This window comes from Rhincodon typus, chromosome 20, assembly GCF_021869965.1.
Source record: "Rhincodon typus isolate 14 chromosome 20, sRhiTyp1.1, whole genome shotgun sequence".
Classification (NCBI taxonomy): Eukaryota; Metazoa; Chordata; class Chondrichthyes; order Orectolobiformes; family Rhincodontidae; genus Rhincodon; species Rhincodon typus.
Genome location: NC_063351.1, coordinates 30,359,479 through 30,373,535, shown reverse-complemented (window position 1 = coordinate 30,373,535; position 14,057 = coordinate 30,359,479). Strand labels below are relative to the sequence as shown.

The 14,057-nt window shown below is 40.2% G+C and overlaps 1 protein-coding gene across 1 annotated transcript in view; it reads left to right on the top strand.

Moving 5' to 3' along the window:
• LOC109912023 (SEC23-interacting protein) overlaps positions 1 to 14,057 on the top strand; it is a 101,933-nt gene that overhangs the window by 21,579 nt on the left and 66,297 nt on the right. The window contains exons 6-9 of the mRNA XM_048609199.1: positions 217 to 425; positions 2,831 to 2,949; positions 10,629 to 10,781; positions 11,845 to 11,940. Of these exons, the coding sequence (XP_048465156.1) occupies positions 217 to 425; positions 2,831 to 2,949; positions 10,629 to 10,781; positions 11,845 to 11,940 (577 nt within the window). The remainder of the gene's footprint in view (positions 1 to 216; positions 426 to 2,830; positions 2,950 to 10,628; positions 10,782 to 11,844; positions 11,941 to 14,057) is intronic.

Genomic DNA, 14,057 nt, shown 5'->3' with positions numbered 1-14,057 from the left:
TAATGCAGTAAATGGTACTGGGGGATACCTATGTAGAGCATAAATACTTGTTAAATGGCCTGCTCCTGTTCTGTAATTTCCATGTGATACTGTTTAGAAATAAATTAGATCAAAACTTTGCTCTGGTTTCAGTTTTGACTCAGAGTTAAATTATGGAATATTACTCTTTACCCATGTGACTTTAATTGATTTATTTTCCTGTTCTTCTTACGTCAGGCGTATGAAGAAAATCACATTACCGAGTATAGGCCGCTTGCGTCACTTTACCAATGAGACATTATTGGATATATTCTTCTACAACAGCCCTGCTTACTGTCAGACTATTGTGGATAAAGCAGCTGCAGAAATCAATCGACTATATGCTCTCTTCTTGAGTCGAAATCCTAATTTCAAAGGAGGAGTCTCCCTTGCAGGACACGGTCTCGGTAATAAGTGTTGATATTTGAATAATTAATTAGTCTCATGTAGAATTGCTTGCATGTAGTTTTGAGTATGGGATAGGTTACTTAAATCACTACTATACTTCTCATGAAAAAACTTAACCTGTGTGTTGTGGCCTCAGTTTATCTCCTGAAGTGGTGATGATGATTTGGGGACAGTATGCCTCAGAAAGGTTGAGGCTAAATTACCTATAGAATTTTGCTTAATATTTTACTTGTTATGTCATGAGAATTTGTGAGAGGCCACCGTTGTTGTGGGTCTTGGAAGTGCATAATGTGCGTGAGCTTTTCAAGAGGATTTTGAAACACTTGAAAGGGTAGCTTTGTGGCATCACGTTTACCCTACCCCTCTTTTTCATAATTTGTCTGCCTGTCTGTCACCCCTCTGTCTGTCTTCTGCCCTATTTCATTGTCCCCTGCATCCAGCATTCTTCCTCCATCTCTTTCCTATGTTCCATCTCTTTTTTTTCCCTGTTTTCAATCCCCCTTTTTCTCTCTCACTTTCTTTCTTTTATTGTCTGTCTGTCTGTCTCTTTGTCCCCCTTTCTCTCTGTCTCTCTCTGCCCCTTTTTCTGTCTCCCTCTTGCTTCCCTCCCTTTTTTTTCTGTCTGTCTCCCATCACGGTCCCCCTCTCTCTCTTTTTGTCTGTTGCTGTCGCTCTGTTTCTGTCTCGCTCGCTCCCCTCTTTGTGTCTCGCTTGGTCCCCTTTTCTCGCTCTGTCTCTTCCCCTTAGTTTGAATCTGAGAGTGGGCCTGGCTTCTGCTAGTGCTTGTTTGGGTGCTCTGTTGATCTGAGACGGTGGATTTTCCTCAGCACCTTTAGCAGTCTGCTGCAAATTTCCCAGCACGTTGTTAGTTGCAAAGTGCTAAATGCATAAGGAAGAAATTGGTACAAAGAAGAAATTGGTAACTCGTAATGACCATCAGTGTAATTTATTTTGATACATAAATATGACATTAAGTACACTGTAGATCTTTGAGAACTTTGATTTGAAATATGTTTTCATTTGAACTTAATCTTGAATTTTGTTTTGCTTTCCAGCTTGATTTATTGCCTCAATAGACATCTCTGTGGCCATCATTGCACAATGGTCAATTCTTTACAAATATTTCTGCAGTTCACTGCAAATTCTATTTTGTATTGAAAGTCAAGCATCTAAATGTGTTTAGAAGTTTAACTTTGGTACCATGTTTCATGCGGAATGATTCTTTATATGTAACTAGAGAACCTTTGGAAGCAGATTAATGGTAAATGGATTAGGGAAACGAAGGCAATACAGCCCTTTGCCTTTTGCACCAACAGTCAATAGCTATGACAGTTTAGTGTCCCTAAATTCCTTAATCACTAATATAGTGTTTCTGTTTGAGTTCACTCATTGATGCAATTAAATGCACTTTGTGCTTTACTTGCATTCTGCTTATGATATTGTTTACATACCTTTAAAAACTAAAAGATGTACTTTAAGTCATCTCACAGTTTTACTGTTGTGTGGATGCTTAGATTATACTGTAGACTTTGAGGTACTTTTTCATTAATTTGAGATGTTGAATTCCAAAGACCCAAAGGCAAATTCTTGCTGTGTATTGCAAGAAGTAGAATTGATTGACAAAATGGCAACACTGTTCTTGTACAATTTATTTTGTTTTCATTGGTGGCTCATTGGTTAGCACTGCTGCGTCACAGCGGCAGGGAAACCCGGGTTCAATTCTGGCCTCCGGGTGACTGTGCGAGTGGAGTTTGCACGTTCTCCCTGCGTCTGCGTGGGTTTCCTCCATGTGCTCCAGTTTCCTCCCACAGTCCAAAGATGTGCTAAATTATCCAGGGTGTCCACGGATGCGTAGGTTAGGTGGATTAGCCATGGGAAATGCAGGGTTACAGGAATAGGGTGGGGTGGGTGAATCTGGGTGGGATGCTCTTTGGAGAGTTGGTGTGGACTTGTCAGGCCGAATGGCCTGCTTTCGCTCTGTAGGTATTCTATTTATATTTATTAGCAGAGGATATGATAGACTACAAGTAGGAAATGATCATAAACCTTAAAGAACAATTTATGTACGGAAGTGCATTATAAGGTAGTAATCCAGTTTAATGGTTCAGATAATGTAGTGGCATTAAAGGGTTAATTGTTTGAGCCATGCAATTAGATTAAGTAAAGTTAAAATTCCCACTATAGTGGAGTGCTGCAAAGAATGCACATTATACCTCTGAGTGTAAATAATCCAGTGATTTTTACATAGTAAAGAATAATAAATACAGCTAGTCTTAAAACTAGCCAAGTTTAATTGATTTTCACTTGTAAAAGATTTGGGATGGTTCCTCACTCTTTTCTAAAAGAAAGTGCCTCCAAGAGTGTTCTGAAAAATAAATGTACATCACTTTTAATTTATCCGTAGGTTCTCTGATCCTTTTTGATTTGTTGGCCAATCAGACAGGCTCCTCTTCCCCTGGTAATCCCACTCTTTTGGCATCAAATGGGACTGTGAAAGACCCTATAATCCCGGATGAGGCTCAGGTACAGTAATATTCAAAGAATTAATAATTATTGAACAGATGTGTCAAATCTGTGAAGAGTTTTATAGGGACAAAATCCCAAACTAGCAGTTTCAATGTGATGTCTAATAACTAAGTCTTGCTATGAATATTTTAAAAAGATATAAAGTGGGTTTGCACAGGTTTATTTGAAAGGCAGCTAATACCAGTGAAGATTTTTCATTGTTTCAGTATGAGTCTTCACTGCTTTTGGAGTGATCATTAAGAGTGATCATTGGCAACCTTTCATTCCTAACATAAAGATGCTCCTTCCTTTCTGTAAGACCCAAGGAAAGGCTTTTTGATCTTTTCTGCATTTTGAAGGTGAAAAGAGCATTGCGAGGACAAAGAAAAGGTATCACATGTTAAATAGGAATCAATTCTTTTTTTCAGAGAAGGATGGCTAATAATTTCTCTTAGACAATAGCTGTTAACAGTGGTTACTACTAACTTCAGAGATACTATTTTTAGAAACATAGGAACAGGAGTCAGCCATTCAGCCCCACAAGCCTAGTCTGCCTTTCAGTAATAACATGGTGGATCTGTGTCCTAACTACATATACCTGCCTTGGACCCATATCCTTAATGCCCTTAATAAAAATTTCTCTCTCGGATTTAAATCTAACAGTTGAATTAGTATGGAGTGTCATTTCAAGAAGAGAGTTCCAAACCTACACTACTGTTTGCATGTGGAAGTGCTCTCTAATATCTCTCCTGAATGGCTTGGCTCTAATTCCTAGACTGTGCCCCCCACCCCCCAGTTCCAGAACCTTCAACCAGGGGAAATAGTTTTTCTTTATCTAGTTCAATTTGTTCACCCCTGAGCCTTCTAAATTCTAGAGAAAAGAGGCCTAATTTGTCTAATCTTTTGTCATATCTTAACCACTGAAGTTCACGTATTATCCTTGTACACCTGTGTTAAACTCCCTACAGGGCCAAAACACCGTTCCTAAAAGTGTGGTGCCCAGATCTGCTCATAGTACTCCAAGTAGTGTTATGTTTAATTGCAGCATAACATCTGTATGGAATAGAAAAGCCTTTATTGTTAAGTGCACTCGAATGAGTGCAGTGAAAAGTTTGTAATGGCACCTCTTGGCGCCATCTTAGGTACAGGGTACCTAGGTACAGGTACAGGTATTTCTCCTATAGTGCAATAGTTGCGTTCTTCTGTGACCTCGGGCTATAGAAAATAGCCATAGAAAATTGCGTTATAGGGAAATCGCTATACCTGTACAGCAGAAAGTTTGCATTATCCAAATAAAGTCCACTATTCATCAATCGTGTTACAGCCAATTTGCATTAATGAAACACATGTAATAGCAGAAATACCTGTCCTTTAAGTGTTGTTACAGCATTGAAATAGAAAAAAATAGACTAGCAAGACAATACAGAGTTTAAAAAGTCCAGAATGATAATGAAACGTATCTTTAAAGTACTCCAGTTATAGTCCTTTTCCACAGAGTCCGTGTTCACCGGGCTTCAGAACACAAGGCCTTGCTGCCTCCACACTATGTCCTGGACTTGCCTCCAGGACTTGTCCCTCTGGCCAGCCTGGGCTTGCTTTGTTCCCGCTCTGGCCCGCAACCCCTCTGCTCCTGCTGCAGGGTCCAGCCATGACTCGCTTCGGGACTCGGCCCTGGCTCCTGTACTCCAGCCCTTTTAGATGTGAAGGCCAGCACTCCTGAGCCGCCTTGATTATTTTCTGCAGCTGTTTGTGATATTTTAAAGAGCCGTGCTCCTGAACCTTCAAATCTCATTGGACATCCACTGTATTTAACTTTGTGCTTTCTAAAACATACCCTGATCTATCCTTTCTCGGTCCAAAATGGATAACCTCATACCTGCTTATATTAAAATCCATCTGCCACAGCTTTCGCCATTTACCTAGTTTATCAACATCCTGTTGAAATTTTAGATATTTTCTAATCAACCTATTCAGCGATGGCTTTGCATATCTCTGTAGCAGGCAAGACTTGAACCCTGAGCTGTTGTCAACATTGTCTACAATCTGCTCAATTTTGTGTTGTCAGCAAATTTGGACATGTGACTTTTTACACCGTTATGCAAGTCATTAATATTGTGAATAATTGAGGCCCCAACACACCCCTGTGGGGTACCTCTAGTCATGTCCTGCCAAGTTGAGTACTTGCCTATTATTCCAACTGTCTGTTTCCTGCCACTCCACCAATTTCCTATTCATGTTAGTAACTTAGACTCAATTCCAATGGATTCTACCAAATAACAGTTTCTTATTTGGGACTTTATCAAAAGCCTTCTGGAAGTCTGTATAAACAATATCCATCGACTTAGCACTTTTGTCACCTCTTCAAAAAGCTGAGGTTTTCCAGTCATGACCTACCCTTCATGAATCCATGTTGACTGTCTCTGATTAACTCCGATGTTAGGCTAACTGGTTGTAATTCCATGGTTTCCTTCTGTCTCAGTTTTTGAAGAGTGGAGTGACATGAGTAAATTTCTAATCCACAACTACAACCCTTGAATCAAGGGAACTCTGAATGATTATGATCAGAGCATTGGCATTGCGCTGTCCTATCTCCTTTAATCCGTGGATGGAAACCATCAGGTCTTAAGGATTTGTTACTCTTCATTCCATTAATTTTCTCATTCTTGATGATTTACTTGAACAAATTTTATTCAGACCCTGTCCCTGATCCTCTGTAAATTTCTGCGGGACTCCTGGCAAACTATCTTCCTTTTCTGCTGCAAGTACTGATGCAAAATAATTATTCAGCATGTCTGCCATTTCCCCTTGGACATTGACAGTATTCCCACCCTCAGCCTTTGCTGGACCAGTACTTTTAACCTGCTGCTTTCCCTTTATAAAAATATAAAATCTCCTCTTATTGTCTTTAAGTCTCCTTGCAAGTTTCCTTGCAAATAATCCTTTTAGGCGCTCTTGTAAGCCGCTTTGTGGCCTTTTGTTCGTCTTTGTGTTTGTCCTAATCTGGGATTTTTGCACTTTTATGAGCCGTTTCTTTTAATTTTATGTTGTCCCTTACCATGTCCATGGCTGTTTTGTTTTGTGAGGTGGAGCTTTTCCTTCTCATGGGTACAAACTACTTCTGAAGAGTATTAAATGCTACTTTGAGCAATCTCCACTGTTCCTTGGTTGTTTTAGCTATTAGCAGATCTTCTCAGTTTACTGTGGGCAGTCTCTGCCTTATCCCATTAAAATCTGCCTTACTTAAATCCAAAATTCTAATATCTCGATCTTTGCTTATCTCTTACAAATGCTTGATGAAGCTGGATCATGTTGTGATCACTATTTGACAAATGCTTACGAACAATTAGGTCACTAATTAGATCAGGCTCATTGCTCATTACTAGGTCCAATATTGCTTATCTGCTTTTGCATCCAAAACGTATTGCTGTAAGAAACTATCCTGGACATGCTTTAGAAATTCATAGCCTTTCTGCCAGGTGCTTGTCTGTCTCTCCCACTCTGTTAAGATTAAAATCCCTCATTAATACTACTCTGCCGTTTCTACATTGTTACCTAATTTCAGCATTTAAAGAATCTAGCACTTCCAAGATGCTACCAGGTGGTCTGTAGATGACATTTATTCTGGTTTTAGTTACTTTACAGTTCCTCGTTTCCACCCATACCGTCTCCACTGGGTGCTTTCCTCTCATTGTATTCTCCCTCGCCGTAGAAATGATTCTGGTTCTAATCAAGAATGCTACTCCACCTTTTCTGCAGTTAACACTATGCCACCTGTAAACCTTAAACATGGTACTTTTGTTCCCAGTCCTGACTGACCTGCAACTATATCTTCATAATGGCTATAATATCATAGCTTCCAATTTGAATGTGTCTGCAGCTCCTTTAATTTGTTCTTTGCACTCAGTGCATTTGTATAAAGAATTGTAATTTTGGCTGTCCTTCAGCATCTTTTTATTATTATTTTTCCCTCCTTTCTTACTCAATACACTTCTTATTGTCCTGCCTTGTACATTAACCTGGCCCTACTTGATCATCCTATTAATTTCTACCTTCTTCTCACTGCTGCTCCTGTTCCCACTCCCCTGCCATGCCAGTGTAAACCCTCCTAAGTGACACTAGCAAACCTCCCTGCAACAATATTGGTGCCCCTCCAGTTTAGCTGTAACCTGTCCTTTTTGTCCAGGTTGCACCTGATGTGGAAGAGATTCCAATGATCCAGATATCTGAATCCCTCTCTGTTACACCAGCTGTTCAGCCACATATTCAGCTGTACTATCTTCCCACTTCTGGCTTCACTAGCACATGACACAGGGAGTAATATCAGGATTACAAACCTAGAGGTCCTGCTTTTTAACTTTCTGCCGAACTCCCTAAATTCCTTTTGCAGGACCTCATTACCCTTCCTGCCTATGTCATCGGTTCTAATTTGGACCATGACATCTGGCTGTTCATTCTCCCCTTTAAGAATATCCTGTGCCACATGGAGGCACTCTTGACCCTGGCACCAGGGAGGCAACACACTATCCTGGAATCTCACTTGCCCCCACTGAAATGCCTATCTCTGCTATAGAGTCCCCAACTACCGCTGCTCATCTGCACTTTGACCCCCTTTGCTGTACAACCGAGCCAGCTGTGGTACCATTGTTCTGGCTATTGCTTTTGCCATCCCCTGATAGACCATCCCTCCCAAGAGTTTCCAAAATGGTTTACATGTTTGAGAGGGGAATAATCACAGAGGGTCTCCTGAACTGACTGCCTGCCTTTCCTGGTGGTCACCCATCTATCTGCTTCAGCTTTGGGTGTGGCCATGTCCCTGAAACTCCCATCTATGACACTTCCTGCCACCTGCATGTTCCTAAGTGTGCCCAGCTGCCACTCTGGCTGATCCACGTGGTCTGACAGGAGCTGCAAGTGGACACACTTCCCGCAAATGTAGTTGTCAGAAATGTTTGAGCTGTCCTTGATTTCCCACATCTCTCAGTATACCTGTTAAATGGAATGGTTGAATTTGAAAATCAAGAGCTGTAAAGTATAAAACCTTTTTAGGAAGAAAATGTAGCTTTGCTGTTTAAAACAAGTCAGTTATTTAGAAAACTTTATGAATTAGAGAATATAATATGATATTTTGTTATAGAGCAACAGTTACTGGTGAGTAAACTATAGTTAAACTTGAGAGATAATAATTTAAATCCAGATCATGGAACCAAAATTTATATACCATTTATAGCTGACAGTTGAACAGTTCAGGCTTTAAAAACAAAGAATGGATAATAAAACACCTCTGTCCATGCCTTTCAAATAATCAAATAGCCATTTAGCTTTTAGAGTACGTCTTTAAATGTGTTTAATTTGTAAATTCTAAGTCTGCTAAATTTGTTTTAATCCATTGCATTGGATTCGTTAACATGCATGGAAACACCTCACCATGTTTAACATCCTCCATAAACCAACCGAAAAGTCCATACGCCAATCCATGCCATTTACTTAGTCTGGAGACTTGGTTGATATTTATAAATGTCAAAGTCTACATTTGTGTTGTTTGAAAATCTATCATTTCACTAGTTCTTTAAATTTTAAGCATAAAAAAATTACTTCAGCCAAATAGTCACTTCCAAATTTATAGTTCTAAATAATATTTAAGATAAAGGTCTCCTTCCTATCACATTTCTCTTCCCGCTCCCTTAATAGATTAACAATCAGTGTGCTTCTCTACATTTCACTGCAGAATGCCTGCTCACTTGCTAAGAAAGGTTTAACCCTCATGATTACAAAAGCAAAATAGGGCAGTTGCTGGAAATGTGAAAAAGAAACACAAAATTCTGGAAATACTCCGGTCTGGGAGCATCTGTGAGAAACAAATGGAGTCGACATTTCAGATTTCTAACCTTTAATCAGTTTTGATTATAGGCCATCAGTTTGAAGCATAAACTCATTTTTATCCCTCCAGCGATGTGATGTTCAACCCCTCACCAAAGTGTCTCCACTTCATCACATGCATTATTTAAGTCACAGTGGCAAAGTGGCTCATTGTTAAATCAAAGCTCGAGGCTCTTTTCTCTACTGTATAAATATCGTCTCCTCCTTTGGGCACCTGATGTTGTTGCATCTCTTCCATTTCTTGAAGCAACCTAGTTGTTTAACCTATTCCCCTATTTCTTTTATTCCACTACTAACAGCTCATTCAAGAGATCTCCCAGATCCCTCCACCTGCATTTCATCCACTTCCTCCACCTACCAAAACTCAACCCCTCTATCCTTGCTCGAGCTCTGCATCCACATCTTTCTGTCTCTTTCTTATCTACCCTCATGCTCTCTTCAAGGTCTTGTCATTCTGGAAGCCCACCTCTTGATTCCTTGACTTTATTTCCACCAGAATTCTCTCTCCTAGCTAGCAAAAAAATTATGATCTCCTTCATATGTCAAATACTCAAAAGTCATTTTATCTGTATAATCTCCTGCAGCCCTAGCTAAACCCTATACTGTATTCTGAAAGTCTCCCCTCAAATACCTTTTTCCACCACATTCTTGTCCTTAAAGACCCTTATTAAAAACCACAAATTTCACCAATTTTTGGTCCTCTTTCTTTCTTACAATTTTTTCCCCCTGTAAACACATCTCTTTAAGCACTTTGAGATGGTTTACGACAGTAAAGCTTCTGTACAAACTTTCAGGCACAGGTTGGTAGAGTCTACTACAATTTAACAAGTCAAAATTGTGCAACTCCTCAGTATGGACTCAGGGAACTTGTCAACTTGGCAATATTTGTAATATTGCTCTTAATCGGGTCAAACTTTATTAATTACTGTAGCACTCCTGTGTCCAATTTTCTCACACCATTCAGCTTTCCAACCATTAGTCTTCAAACTATTAACACAATGATAGTATAATGCATGGGATATTTTCCAGTATTCTCTGCTTTACACGCATCTACATTTTTACTAATATTAATGACCTTCGAAATCCATGAATTCTACCATCTAGAACGATATGGGCACTGGAAATGTGGGAACAACTATACCTTCAAGTTCCCCTCCAAACCACACGCCATTGTGATTTAGAACTATATTGCCTTGTCCCTTCTGAGATGCTGGGTCCAAGTCTTAGAACACTCTTCTTGACAATATTGTGTACCTACACCACATGGCCTGCAACAAATCAAGACAAAGGCTTACTACCATCTTCATGAGGGGGATTAGGATTGGGGAGCAAATGCTGGTCTAGCCAGAGAGATTTGACTCCCTAATGGTGAGATTTAATTTTACTGCCACTCTAAATAATGCATATAGCTGGTTTGCTTCATTTTGTATTAATATAACACATTAATATGCTATTTTGTATTAATGTGTAATATATTTTTATAATAATATGTTTAAGGAAGCAATCTTTGTTACTTTCTAGTTTAAATAGCTGATTTTTTTTGAAAAATGTGTGATGTTGCCAATCCCTGAATGGAAATATTCTCCCTTTTCAGAAATCAACATTATAATAGAAAACCTGTTACTGGAACCTTACAATAAAACAACAAAAAGATGTCAAAATTGCAAAGTATATTTCTTCCCCTGTGCTTAATGTTTTACTAATGAATTTTGAGAGATACAGCTTTTCCTATTTGTGTTAGCTTTGATTAAGTTTAGCTGAAATCTAACTGCGTAATATATTTATATGATATTACTTATGAACTTGTATCTGTTTACCAGGAGAATCAGGATTGCCAGGATCCTGAGGTTTCTGATGAACTGAAAGATGAACAAGAGGAGGACATCCTGACACTACCAGAAGCATTGGAATCAGTTGGTCTTTCTGAGTACCTCAGCACACTGGAAAAGGAAGAAATAGACATGGAGTCATTGGTAAGAATGTTTCTTGCTTCAGTTCAAAATGCTTAACATCAAAGGTTCCATCCAGCTATATTAAATGGAGTTTCTATTCAGTTATTTCTTTAAGAATTTTTAAAAAAATATGGTTAAAATTGTCTTTTGACCTCTATCGTGTTTTAAACAACTTGACCTCTGTGGTAATGTAAACTAATACCTAACGTATTAAGACTAAGTTTTTGCACTGCGCTCTTCAAAGAGCTCATTCCTGTTTTCATTGAATATATTATCTGCAAGAGATAACACAGTATGGAGCTAGAGGAGCACAGCAGCCCAGGCAGCGTCAGAGGAACCGGAAAGCTGATGTTTCGGGTCGGGACCCTTCTTCAGAAATGGGAGAGGACTAGGGGGCTCTGAAAGAAATAGAGAGAGGAGGGGTGGGGCTGGGGAAGTTAGGTGGGGTGGTGATAGTGAGTGCAGGTAGGCAATGGTGGGGGTTGATCAGTGAGGCAGGAGGAGCGGATAGGTGGGAGAGAAGATGGACAGGTCGAGGAGGTGGGGATGAGAGATAGGTGGGATGGCGATAGGTGAGTGCAGGTAGACAATGGTGGGGGTTGGTCAGTGTGGTGGGAGGAGCGGGTAAGTGGAGAGAAGACGGACAGGTCAAGGAGGCAGGGATGAGAGGGAGGGTTGGTCAGGGGTGGGGAGATTTTGAAGCTGGTACAGTCCACATTGAGACCATTGGGTTGTAGGGTCCCAAGGCGGAATATGAGGTGCTGTTCCTCCAGTTTCCGGGTAGCGTCGTTGTGATACTAGAGGAGGCCCAGGATGGACATGTCGTCCAGGGAGTGGGAGGGAGAGTTGAAGTGGTTCGCAACTGGAAGGTGTTGGTGTTTGTCGGTTGTTTTTTTTTTCGTGTTACAAAATCTGTCTTCATTGTTGTATTTTACACTTTTTTTCTAGGAAACATACATTTTTGGTCCATATAAATGCGGTTGCAGTCTTTAGATAAGCTTTTAGAGGAAAAAAAAATGTTGTTTCGAATGTCTTACTTCCTTTAGCATTAGGTTTGATGTATTTTCCATTTGCTCACTTTTAGCTCATGTGTACTGTTGATGACCTGAAGGAAATGGGGATTCCTCTTGGACCAAGGAAGAAAATAGCCAATTTTGTAAAGGAGAGAGTAAATGCACAGGTATTCTTGTTCCTGAAAAGTACTTCACATGTCCATTGCTATGTCTAACCATGTTACCTTAATTGGCTGTCAGGAGGAGTGAATACCCAATAGTAATCGTATATATCTCAACTGCATTTTGTACTCCGAGATAATAGGAACTGCCGATGCTGGAGTCTGAGATAACCAGGTGTGGAGCTGGATGAACACAGCAGGCCAGGCAGCATCAGAGGAACAGGAAAGCTGACGTTTTGGGTCTGGACCCCTCTTCAGAAATGGGGGAGGGGAAGGGGGCTCTGAAATAGAGAGAGGGAGATGTGATGATAGAAGGTGGATAGTGGAGCAGGTAGGTGGAGAGAAGATGGACAGGTCAAGGAAGCGGGGATGAAACTAGGACTGGTGAGTGTAGGTAGGGAGTTGGGATGGGAGTTGGTCAGTGAGGAGGGAAGGGTGGGTAGGTAGGAGGGAAGACGGACAGGTCAAGGAGGCGGGGATGAAGCTAGTAGGAGCAAGTGTAGGTAGGAAGTCGGGGTGGGTGTTGGTCAGTGAGGCGGGAGGAGCGGATAGATGGGAGAGAAGACGGAGAGGTCAAGGAGGCGGGGCGAGAGGGAGTGCTGGTCTTGGGATGAGGTCGGGGGTGGGGAGATTTTGAAGCTTGTAAAGTCCACATTAACACCATTGGGTTGTAGGGTTCCAAGGTGGAATATGAGGTGCTGTTCCTCCAGTTATCGGGTGGCATCATTGTGACACTGGAGGAGGCCCAAGATGGACATGTCATCCAGGGAGTGGGAGGGGAAGTTGAAGTGGTTCGCGACTGGGAGGTATTGTCGTTTGTTTAGTTTAAAAATAGCTATAAATGTTGTGCATATAATGAAATTACAAGATACAGAAGATTACATTCCACATCACGTCTTCAAACTCAAAGCCATTAATCATTTTTTACTATTTTGATTTTGCTGACTCAGAATGCAGACTTTACCTTGACACACTCCTAATTCCTAGTGAAGTTATTCTATCAAGTTGGTATGCATTTGAAAAGTCATCTCATGCCAAAGAGCGCTCTGGTCTATTTTGTGAGAAACTGGTACCATGCAGACCAAAGGCCATTTTATTCCATCACTGCTTGTTCCATTTCTTCAGCAAAGCTGTCCAATTAATTCCACTGCTCTGTTCCTTCCCCACAACTGTGTTTCCATTCAGTATTTATCCAATTCTTCTTCCGAGTATCGTTGAATCTGCTTCCGCTATCTTTTTTGCTGTTGGTGCGATATTTGTATCCTATATATGTCAATTTCACATATAAAGTCTTTGTCAAAAAAAAAGACTATTAGGATAAGACTAGTCTATTCATTGAGTTTTGTTTTCTCTCTACGCAATTGTTTGAATAGCAAATTGAAAAACTGCTAAAATAGGGTGTATGGATTATACTGCAATGCAAATTGCTGGTCCATAGAAATATAAATAATTTATGCAAGAATTTTTCAAGCAATTGGTTATATGCATTCTGGGGTAGAGTTTCAATCCATGTAATACTGATATTCTACTCTTAAAAATAATCTAAATTTCCATGGAAATCAATGACATTATTGAAAAGCAAGACGTGTTGACAAGGCATTTCATCTTGCAGTCATCAGGACATTTTTGAAATTTGGAATTCTTGTATTTATCGCAATATATAGTACAGGAAACAAGGGAGCTAATTGGTTGGGAAGTTAACTCTGGTGAGTAGTTTCCATGGCAAGAGTAAATTGGATCTGAAGGTTCCTAAGTTTATGGGTAATTGAAAATGGAACTCTAACTAAGTGTCAAAGAGCAGGTTATTATTGAGTAAGCACAATTGAAATACATTGTTCATGATATCGTCCATCATGTTGCTGATTATTAAGAGTAGGCTGTTAGGGCAGTAATTAGCTGAGTTGAATTTATTTTGCTGTTAGTAGACAGAACGTAATTTGGGCAATTTTCCACATTGCTGGGTAGATGCCACTGTTGTAGCTGTGCTGGAAGAGTTTGACTAGGGGCACACCTGCTTATGGAATACAGGTCTTCAGTACTATTGCCGGAATGTTGTTGCTTACCTGGTTGAAACCTCATTTTTAGGTCTGCTTAGTGCTACTCTGGGCATCCCCTTGTGCAAT